This window comes from Pagrus major, chromosome 5, assembly GCF_040436345.1.
Source record: "Pagrus major chromosome 5, Pma_NU_1.0".
Classification (NCBI taxonomy): domain Eukaryota; kingdom Metazoa; phylum Chordata; class Actinopteri; order Spariformes; family Sparidae; genus Pagrus; species Pagrus major.
Genome location: NC_133219.1, coordinates 41,129,407 through 41,139,406, shown reverse-complemented (window position 1 = coordinate 41,139,406; position 10,000 = coordinate 41,129,407). Strand labels below are relative to the sequence as shown.

General features: G+C 48.0%; 1 protein-coding gene across 1 annotated transcript in view; it reads left to right on the top strand.

Annotated features, from left to right (window-relative positions):
- LOC140995737 (glutamate receptor ionotropic, NMDA 1-like) overlaps positions 1–1,866 on the top strand; it is a 5,843-nt gene extending 3,977 nt beyond the window's left edge. Inside the window, exons 3-5 of the mRNA XM_073465813.1 lie at positions 199–333; positions 1,464–1,640; positions 1,795–1,866. Coding sequence (XP_073321914.1) covers positions 199–333; positions 1,464–1,640; positions 1,795–1,866 — 384 coding nt within the window. The remainder of the gene's footprint in view (positions 1–198; positions 334–1,463; positions 1,641–1,794) is intronic.
- Positions 1,867–10,000: the final 8,134 nt, after the last annotated feature.

Here is a 10,000-nt window from a genome sequence, read left to right as displayed (position 1 = left end):
TCTTCTTCCTCTTCTTCTCTTCTTCTTCTCTTCTTCTTTTTCTTCTTCTTCTTCTCCTTCTTCTTTTTCTTCTTCTTCTTCTTCTTCTCCTTCTTCGTCTTCTCTTCTTCTTATTCTTTTCTTCTTCTTCTCTTCTTCTTTTTCTTCTTCTTCTTCTTCTTCTTCTTCTTCTTCTTCTTCTTCTTCTCCTCTCTGCAGGTGTATGCGATCCTGGTCAGTCACCCTCCTCAGTCTAACGACCACCTGACTCCGACACCCGTCTCCTACACCGCCGGCTTCTACAGAATCCCTGTGGTCGGCCTGACGACGCGCATGTCCATCTACTCTGACAAGGTAACCTGAACCACCCGCAGCTACACCCGCAGCTACACACAGGACGATGGTGACAGATTTAAAATGTATGAAATAAAATGTGTCGTCAGGCTTCATGCTCATCCTCATAGTTTCTTCCTCGTGGTGTTCCTCTGGGCTTCATCCTCGGGCCTTTGATAATTCCTGTATATTGTTTTACTGTTTTTTCTGGTGAGATTTCTGTCTCCAGTAGGAACCAATGAGCCTCAGACAGGAAGTCAGACAGTACTGAGAGACGGACTGACATGTTGTTGGTTTGAGTCTGAACATGAGATTTAATGATGAACTAAATAAATACAGAATAACAGGTATCTGTCTCAGAGCGGTGTGTTATTCACCTAACTGTAGTATCATGTGACTGTGGTCCAGTAGCTGTTGTTGTAACTGAGTCATGTGTGTTCAGACGGTCCTGTGCTGTCTTCAGGCTCTGTTAAGTGCGGGTTGCAGAATATTTAGTCCAGTTGTTCCCAGTTTAGAGACTCTCAGGTTGAACTGGAACCACTCAGAGTCTCTCAGCGTTACAATATTGATGAAATAATTCATCCGTCATCGGCCCCAGAATATCCAGCACTCCCAGTGAGCGACGCTCCATGTTTTAGAGGATTTAGAGACGTGATGAAATATTCACGTTTTATCTGTCGGTGTTTCAGCTGAAGGCAGAGTGCGTTTGATTTTCACACCAGCAGGTGCTGTTCACTCACATCCTGTCACTGTGCTGGGCAGCAGAGGTTTCATGTGGATTTTAACAGTTAAAGGGGCAGTTAACTCAAATAACTAACAAAACAGAACAGAACAACATCTCCTGTCTGTCCTCAGGTGATGTCTGTCTGTCAGTTTGATTTAAATACAGACAAACATCAGTCTGTCCTCAGAGACGTGTTAAACTACAACGACCTGACTGCTGTTTACTTCCTGTTCCAGTTTAAGTGTTACCATCATCTGTGTCTGACTGGTTTGAAACACAGCAGCAGAACAAACTGGTCGAGCTCAGAGGGACAGAGGATATATGACTTGTTTTAAAACTGTAATATTAGTAAACAACAAAACATAAAATATAATGTTAGCATAAAACAAAACGCTGTGAACTCTCCATCCTCCTCTGTGCTGTTCAGAGCATCCACCTGTCGTTCCTGAGGACGGTGCCTCCGTACTCTCACCAGGCTCACGTCTGGTTCGACTTGATGAGAGAGTTCAGGTGGAACCACATCATCCTGATCGTCAGCGACGACCACGAAGGACGAGCCGCCCAGAAGAGACTGGAGACGCTGCTGGAGGAGAGAGAGACCAAGGTGAGACACACACACACACACACACACACACACACACACACACACACACACACACACACACACACACACACACACCACCAGAGACACACAGTCAGTCTGACGACACGTGTGTGTGTATATGTAACAACCTGTGTGATGCTTCGTTCTAATCCAGGTGTGTGTTGTGTTGTGTCATCATTCATCCAGACTGCAGTTTGACTTCTATAATCGCCTGTTGAACATTTGAACTCAGAGCAGAGACACTGTGAGACACTGTGAGCAGAGACACTGTGAGCAGAGACACTGTGAGACACTGTGAGCAGAGACACTGTGAGACACTGTGAGCAGAGACACTGTGAGCAGAGACACTGTGAGACACTGTGAGCAGAGACACTGTGAGACACTGTGAGCAGAGACACTGTGAGACACTGTGAGCAGAGACACTGTGAGACACTGTGAGCAGAGACACTGTGAGCAGAGACACTAGCTGTGTCCAAATTCAGGGGCTGCATCCTTCGAAGGACCCGGCCTTTGCGGCCTCTGAAGGCGAGTCCTTCAGAGAGACACCGTTGTTAAATGGGACGGTCTCGCCTTCGGAGTATTTCCTGTTTGCGTCACCAGGTGTTCCCGCCCCTCACCCTTACGTCACGATTTCTGCCGCCAAGGCCCGCGAAAGAGAGTTGACTGAATGGATTTTATGGTTTTCTGAACGTCTAACATGTTGAAAGTGAAGGCTTTTAAGGCTTTACTGCCAACGGCATAATGCTAATTTATGCCGTACGCTAATGCATCACCAGCGCCACGTGTTTTAACTGAAAGTTGAAATGTGGAGGTTTTAAGGTCCCCTGAAGTTTAACATATCTGGCGTTGGATGTTCAAACGAGTAAAAACCGAGTATAAACCCAAGACTCACATTTAAATGTCACGTCTGCGCCACTTGATGTCGCCACTTTTCTTGCTTTCCCTCTTCTTTTTCGGGACTGAGCAGCGGCGCGCAAAGGATCTTGGGATATGTGAGGCTGTGAAGGACAGTAGCGGTGCGTCCTCCAACAAGAGGGAGAAGAAGCTGCATCTGAAGGAGCCTTCATGCAGCGTTGTGACGTAATTGGCCTTCAAATGCGTCCTGAAGGATGCAGCCCCTGAATTGAGACACAGCCACAGTGAGCAGAGACACAGTGAGACACAGTGTCTCTGCTCACAGAGACACATTGTCTCACTGTGTCTCTGTGAGCAGAGACACAGTGAGTGTCTCTAACCCTAAACCTAACCCTTCTTCTTCTTCTCCTTCTTCTTCTTCTTCTCCTTCTCCTTTTTCTTCTTCTTCTTCTTCTTCTCCTTCTTCTTCTTCTTCTTCTTCTCCTTCTCCTTCTCCTTCTTCTTCTTTGGTTCTGAGGTTTATCAGATGATCTGCAGCTCAACATGTTTGTAGAACTGAAACTGCTCTCTGTACCTCCATCTTCCTCCATCTTCCTCCATCTTCCTCCATCTTCCTCCATCTTCCTTCATCTTCCTCCATCATCCTCCATCTTCCGCCATCTTCCTCCATCTTCCTCCATCTTCCTCCATCTTCCTTCATCTTCCTCCATCTTCTTCCATCTTCTTCCATCTTCCTTTATCTTCCTCCATCATCTTCCATCTTCCTTCATCTTCCTCCATCATCTTCCATCTTCCTCCATCTTCCTCCATCTTCCTCCATCTTCCTCATGGCTTTTATCTTCTTTCAGTCAGAGCTTCAGAGCTGCTTCTCTTCCATCTCTGTCTTTTCTTTCCTTCTGTTCTGTTTGTTTTAAATCTCCACCAAGAAAACTGTGTTATTGATCCGTGTGGGTCAGAGTCAGCAGGATATGAGCAGATATTGATATTGATCTCTGGATCTTCATCTCTCTGCTCCTCTGAGCCTCACTGACTCCTGATCTCCACAGTATGATGTTGCTCATTTGACACCAGTCTGGATCTCCACATCTGTTTATCATCTGGACATGTTGCCATAGCAACAAGTCATTAAAGCCAGACCTGCTGAAGGTGCAACTTGTTGACGGTCAGCTGACTGTGAGTCACAAACAGGAAGTCATTTCAGATTAAAAGATAATTATGAAACAATTAGAAACCAACTCAACGTAGAGATCACATGTCCATCAATCTATCGCCCCAGTGCATGCTGGGAGGGTTCACAGCTAACCCACAATCAGCCTCGACCAAACGCAGCAGCGTGGAGCGCTGGACAACCTGTTGTTTAGAAACACCTGGCTGCTGATTGGTCGACAGCCATTCAAACTGTCTCACTGTCACCATTATGTTAACCTGAAAACAAGTTAAAGCACAGTTTAAGGAGCAGAACCAGAACCAGGACAAGACTCCGAACGCTGCGTTCATGTTCAGTACATGTTCATCAGTGACTTTTCTGTTCAGTTTGATCAGAACCGCAGGTTATAAACTCTGATCCTCCTCTGGATCAATGAACCGGACGTCCTCTGACCCGTCCCCTGATTTCCTTCACGGTATTTTGCAGATTATTTCATTTCTAATTATTTTCTCTATGAAGTCATTTTTATGACGTCTTGGTGGAGATTTATTTATTTAATTTTTTCGCTTTTTTAAAAATTCTGTTCTTTGATTTCTGTGATTCAATTTTATTTCTGTCGCAGCTTCAGTTTACCTCCTATTTCTTTAGACCACTTCCTGTCTGCCTGCCTGTCTGTCTGTCTGTCTGTCTGTCTGTCTGTCTGCCTGCCTGCCTGCCTGTCTGTCTGTCTGTCTGTCTGTCCACGCCATCTTTCAGTTCTTCACCTCCGTCTGTCATCTGGTTTCTCATCACCTCGACATTGACGGAGCTCGGAGTCGTGCAAACACATCTCAGCTGCTTCTGTCACAGCTGTCGACCTGACAGACAGACAGACAGGCAGACAGATAGGCAGACAGACAGACAGACAGGCAGGCAGACAGACAGACAGGCAGGCAGGCAGGCAGACAGACAAGCAGGCAGACAGACAGACAGGCAGGCAGGCAGGCAGACAGACAGATTTCCTTCATTTTTTATTGATTTTTCAATCAGTTAAGAGTTTATTTGTAGAGGCAGGTTCAGGAAGTAAGAATAAAGGTCCTCAGTGAGTCCGGAGGAGACGAGTTCAAGTTCAAATGTGACTTCCTGTTGGAGCCACAGCGACTCATGAATGTTGGAGGAGGAACATGAATATTAAAGTAGGTGAACAGAAGCGCAGCGTCGTGTCTGAATTAAACATCTGTCTGATTCATAATGAAACAATGATGAGTATCATGAACTGACTGTACAGAGACAATAGATGCTCTGTATTTACTTCACTATACTACTGGAATCACCTCAACAGTGAAATGATCTTCATGTTAATTTCCACGGCTCTAATCACTGATAACTGAGCGGGTTTAATCCTCAGAGAACATCAGTTGTCTGAGACGCTCTGTTTTAGCTCCTGTCTCTTTAAGCCCCCCCGCCCTGAATACCCAGTCTCCTCTGATTGGTCAGCTCACACACGCCTGAGCCAGCACCGCTCTGTTGTGTTTTCAGCTTCCAGTTAGCGTCACGTCCATTCTGCCATGAATACAGGCATTAATCACGCCAGTGTGTGACACGGTGATGTAGTGATGTCACAAAGTCACAGAATTAAAGGCGGGGCTACTGACGAGGCATTCAGGAGCAGTGTTTTCTGTGGGAGAGAGGAGCCTTTGGGAAGGTAAAGAAACTGAAAAAAGCTTCATAGGTTCTTTTAAAACAAGACGTTTGAACGAAGGCCCAACATGCAGAAGTGGTCGTCAGATTGTCCTCACAGAGAGAGGTGGGGTTATAAGTTAACGCAGAAATAACTTGTATTTTATTTCCATCGCTGAAGGAAAATAACTGTGATATCCAGTTAAGACTGACACAGTATCAGATTATCGTGACCAAATGAATTCAGCGACGGTAGTAACTCAGACAGCAGAGGACTAGCTGAGCGGAGGACTAACTGAGCGGAGGACTAACTGAGCGGAGGACTAACTGAGCGGAGGACTAACTGAGCGGAGGACTAGCTGAGCAGAGGACTAACTGAGCGGAGGACTAGCTGAGCGGAGGACTAACTGAGCGGAGGACTAACTGAGCGGAGGACTAGCTGAGCAGAGAACTAACTGAGCAGAGGACTAGCTGAGCAGAGGACTAACTGAGCAGAGGACTAGCTGAGCAGAGGACTAACTGAGCGGAGGACTAACTGAGCAGAGGACTAACTGAGCGGAGGACTAGCTGAGCGGAGGACTAACTGAGCGGAGGACTAACTGAGCAGAGGACTAGCTGAGCAGAGGACTAACTGAGCAGAGGACTAGCTGAGCAGAGGACTAACTGAGCGGAGGACTAACTGAGCAGAGGACTTACTGAGCGGAGGACTAACTGAGCAGAGGACTAACTGAGCGGAGGACTAGCTGAGCGGAGGACTAACTGAGCAGAGGACTTACTGAGCGGAGGACTTACTGAGCAGAGGACTAACTGAGCGGAGGACTAGCTGAGCGGAGGACTAGCTGAGCAGAGGACTAACTGAGCGGAGGACTAGCTGAGCAGAGGACTAGCTGAGCAGAGGACTAGCTGAGCAGAGGACTAACTGAGCAGAGGACTTACTGAGCAGAGGACTAGCTGAGCAGAGGACTAACTGAGCGGAGGACTAGCTGAGCGGAGGACTAACTGAGCGGAGGACTAACTGAGCGGAGGACTAACTGAGCAGAGGACTAGCTGAGCAGAGGACTAGCTGAGCGGAGGACTAACTGAGCGGAGGACTAGCTGAGCAGAGGACTAACTGAGCGGAGGACTAGCTGAGCGGAGGACTTACTGAGCGGAGGACTAGCTGAGCGGAGGACTAACTGAGCGGAGGACTAATGGGACGCGCCGCTGCCACGCCGGCTTAACATCACAGGAAGTTTCTGTAGAGCGAAGTCGCCGCTCGCTTCAGTGCTCCAATCAGATCAAACTTTACTGAAATTCAGGCAGGTTTGTGACACCAGTCGCCATGGTTACCAACTGACGTTTGTTTTACTTAGAGAGACTTCCATCTGAACACGTTAGCTTCCACAACAGCTGGTTTCTGCAGGAGAGTTAGGGCGTAACATTACACGGATGTGTCTGAACTCAAGCTAACAGCTCCCAGCTCATGATATGATGCTAACAGACTGATGCTAAGCTAACTGACTGTTCCTGTCAGTTGGGCTCTGTGGTGTCTTCGGGTGTTGAACTGATTCTACGGACGAGAATATTCCTGCTGTGTTTCGGTGATTTTACAGAATCAGGATGACGAACAAAACGCCGGCTCTGAATCAGGCTGAAGTGTTTGTGCTAACGAGGATAACGAGGTTTGACAGTTTCCTGAATCCTTTTCAAACAGATTGTTTGGTTCTTTGTTCTCGTCGCTCTAAAAATAAAGCGGCTTGTTGTCGGCAGGTTGGAGGTGTTTCATTATCTCAGACTAAATATAACTGTGAGGTCACCGTCAGTGTCATCAGCAGCAGCTGTGCTCATCCAGTGTTCGTCTCTCAGCAGCTGACTGTGATCAGCTCACTGGGATCTTCAGTTAATCTGATCAGATGATCGTCGTCTTCCTGCTTTTGATTATTTCAATTTCTGGTTTTAAGACACGGCTGATCGCTCAACATGATCTGCTGCAGCTGACAGGAGTCACGAGGGGCTCAGACTCTTTGCAGATGAAACGTTACAGCTCATTATTATAGTAACTATTATTGAAAGTAATCCCTGATGAAGTTTTTTTATTTCTGAAAATACACTCGCTCAAAGTTCCTGTTGAAATGATTCCAGTGGAGACAGGTCACCAGTGAGAGGACAGACAGACAGGTGGACAGACAGACAGGTGGACAGACAGACAGGTGGACAGACAGACAGAGACGTCACAATCATGTTTGTTTGTAACGTGACGTCAAATTTCAGCTGGAAGTCAAAAATCTGTTCATCATCACCAACGTTAGAAAAAACAAACTCCGGTTTCCGTCAGAACGTAACTTTAGCCTGACGTCAGCCTGAAGACGTTGGACAGACGTTGGACAGACGTTGGACAGATGTTGGACAGATGTTGGACAGATGTTGGACAGATGTCGGACAGACGTCTGGTTGAATTCATTAAGACTAAAATATAAATAAAATCCACATTTATCAAAGTCAGCTGTCGTCAGGATTCTGTGACAACGAGACATAAAAACAAGACCAGAGTCTGTAGCAAAGACAGACAGACAGGTGGACAGACAGGAGGACAGACAGACAGGTGGACAGACAGAGAGACAGACAGACAAGTGGACAGACAGACAGGAGGACAGACAGACAGGTGGACAGACAGAGAGACAGACAGACAAGTGGACAGACAGACAGGAGGACAGACAGACAGACAGACAGACAGACAGGTGGACAGACAGACAAGAGGACAAACAGACAGGAGGACAGACAGACAGACAGACAGATAGACAGTGGACAGATGGACAGGAGGACAGACAGACAGACAGTGGACAGACAGACAGACAGGAGGACAGACAGACAGACAGACAGTGGACAGATGGACAGACAGACAGACAGACAGGAGGACAGACAGTGGACAGACAGACAGGTGGACAGATAGACAGGTGGACAGACAGACAAGAGGACAAACAGACAGGAGGACAGACAGACAGACAGACAGTGGACAGATGGACAGGAGGACAGACAGACAGACAGACAGACAGACAGGAGGACAGACAGACAGACAGTGGAGAGATGGACAGGATGACAGACAGTGGATAGACAGACAGACAGACAGACAGACAGACAGTGGACAGATGGACAGGAGGACAGACAGACAGACAGTGGACAGACAGACAGGTGGACAGACAGACAGGTGAACAGACAGACAGTGGACAGACAGACAGATGGACAGGAGGACAGACAGACAGGCAGACAAAGTGGACAGACAGACAGGAGGACAGACAGACAGTGGACAGACAGAGGACAGACAGACAGAGTGGACAGACAGACAGACAGACAGGAGGACAGACAGTGACAGACAGACAGGTGGACAGATAGACAGGTGGACAGACAGACAAGAGGACAAACAGACAGGAGGACAGACAGACAGACAGACAGTGGACAGATGGACAGGAGGACAGACAGACAGACAGACAGACAGACAGGAGGACAGACAGACAGACAGTGGAGAGATGGACAGGATGACAGACAGTGGATAGACAGACAGACAGACAGACAGACAGACAGTGGACAGATGGACAGGAGGACAGACAGACAGACAGTGGACAGACAGACAGGTGGACAGACAGACAGGTGAACAGACAGACAGTGGACAGACAGACAGATGGACAGGAGGACAGACAGACAGGCAGACAAAGTGGACAGACAGACAGGAGGACAGACAGACAGTGGACAGACAGAGGACAGACAGACAGAGTGGACAGACAGACAGACAGACAGGAGGACAGACAGTGGACAGACAGACAGGTGGACAGATAGACAGGTGGACAGACAGACAAGAGGACAAACAGACAGGAGGACAGACAGACAGACAGACAGTGGACAGATGGACAGGAGGACAGACAGACAGACAGACAGACAGACAGGAGGACAGACAGACAGACAGTGGAGAGATGGACAGGATGACAGACAGTGGATAGACAGACAGACAGACAGACAGACAGACAGTGGACAGATGGACAGGAGGACAGACAGACAGACAGTGGACAGACAGACAGTGGACAGACAGACAGGTGAACAGACAGACAGTGGACAGACAGACAGATGGACAGGAGGACAGACAGACAGGCAGACAAAGTGGACAGACAGACAGGAGGACAGACAGACAGTGGACAGACAGAGGACAGACAGACAGAGTGGACAGACAGACAGACAGACAGACAGTGGACAGACAGACAGACAGACAGGAGGACAGACAGACAGACAGTGGACAGACAGTGGACAGACAGACAGAGTGGACAGGAGGACAGACAGACAGACAGTGGACAGACAGACAGAGTGGACAGACAGACAGACAGACAGTGGACAGACAGACAGACAGACAGAGTGGACAGACAGACAGATGGACAGGAGGACAGACAGACAGACAGACAGTGGACAGACAGACAGAGTGGACAGACAGACAGATGGACAGGAGGACAGACAGACAGACAGTGGACAGACAGACAGAGTGGACAGACATACAGACAGTGGACAGACAGTGGACAGACAGACAGAGTAGACAGACCAGACAGACAGGAGGACAGACAGTGGACAGACAGTGGACAGACAGACAGAGTAGACAGACAGACAGACAGGAGGACAGACAGACAGACAGACAGCTGAGACGTGTCTTTGTCCCTCCAGCCTCTGACTGCAGAACGTTGTT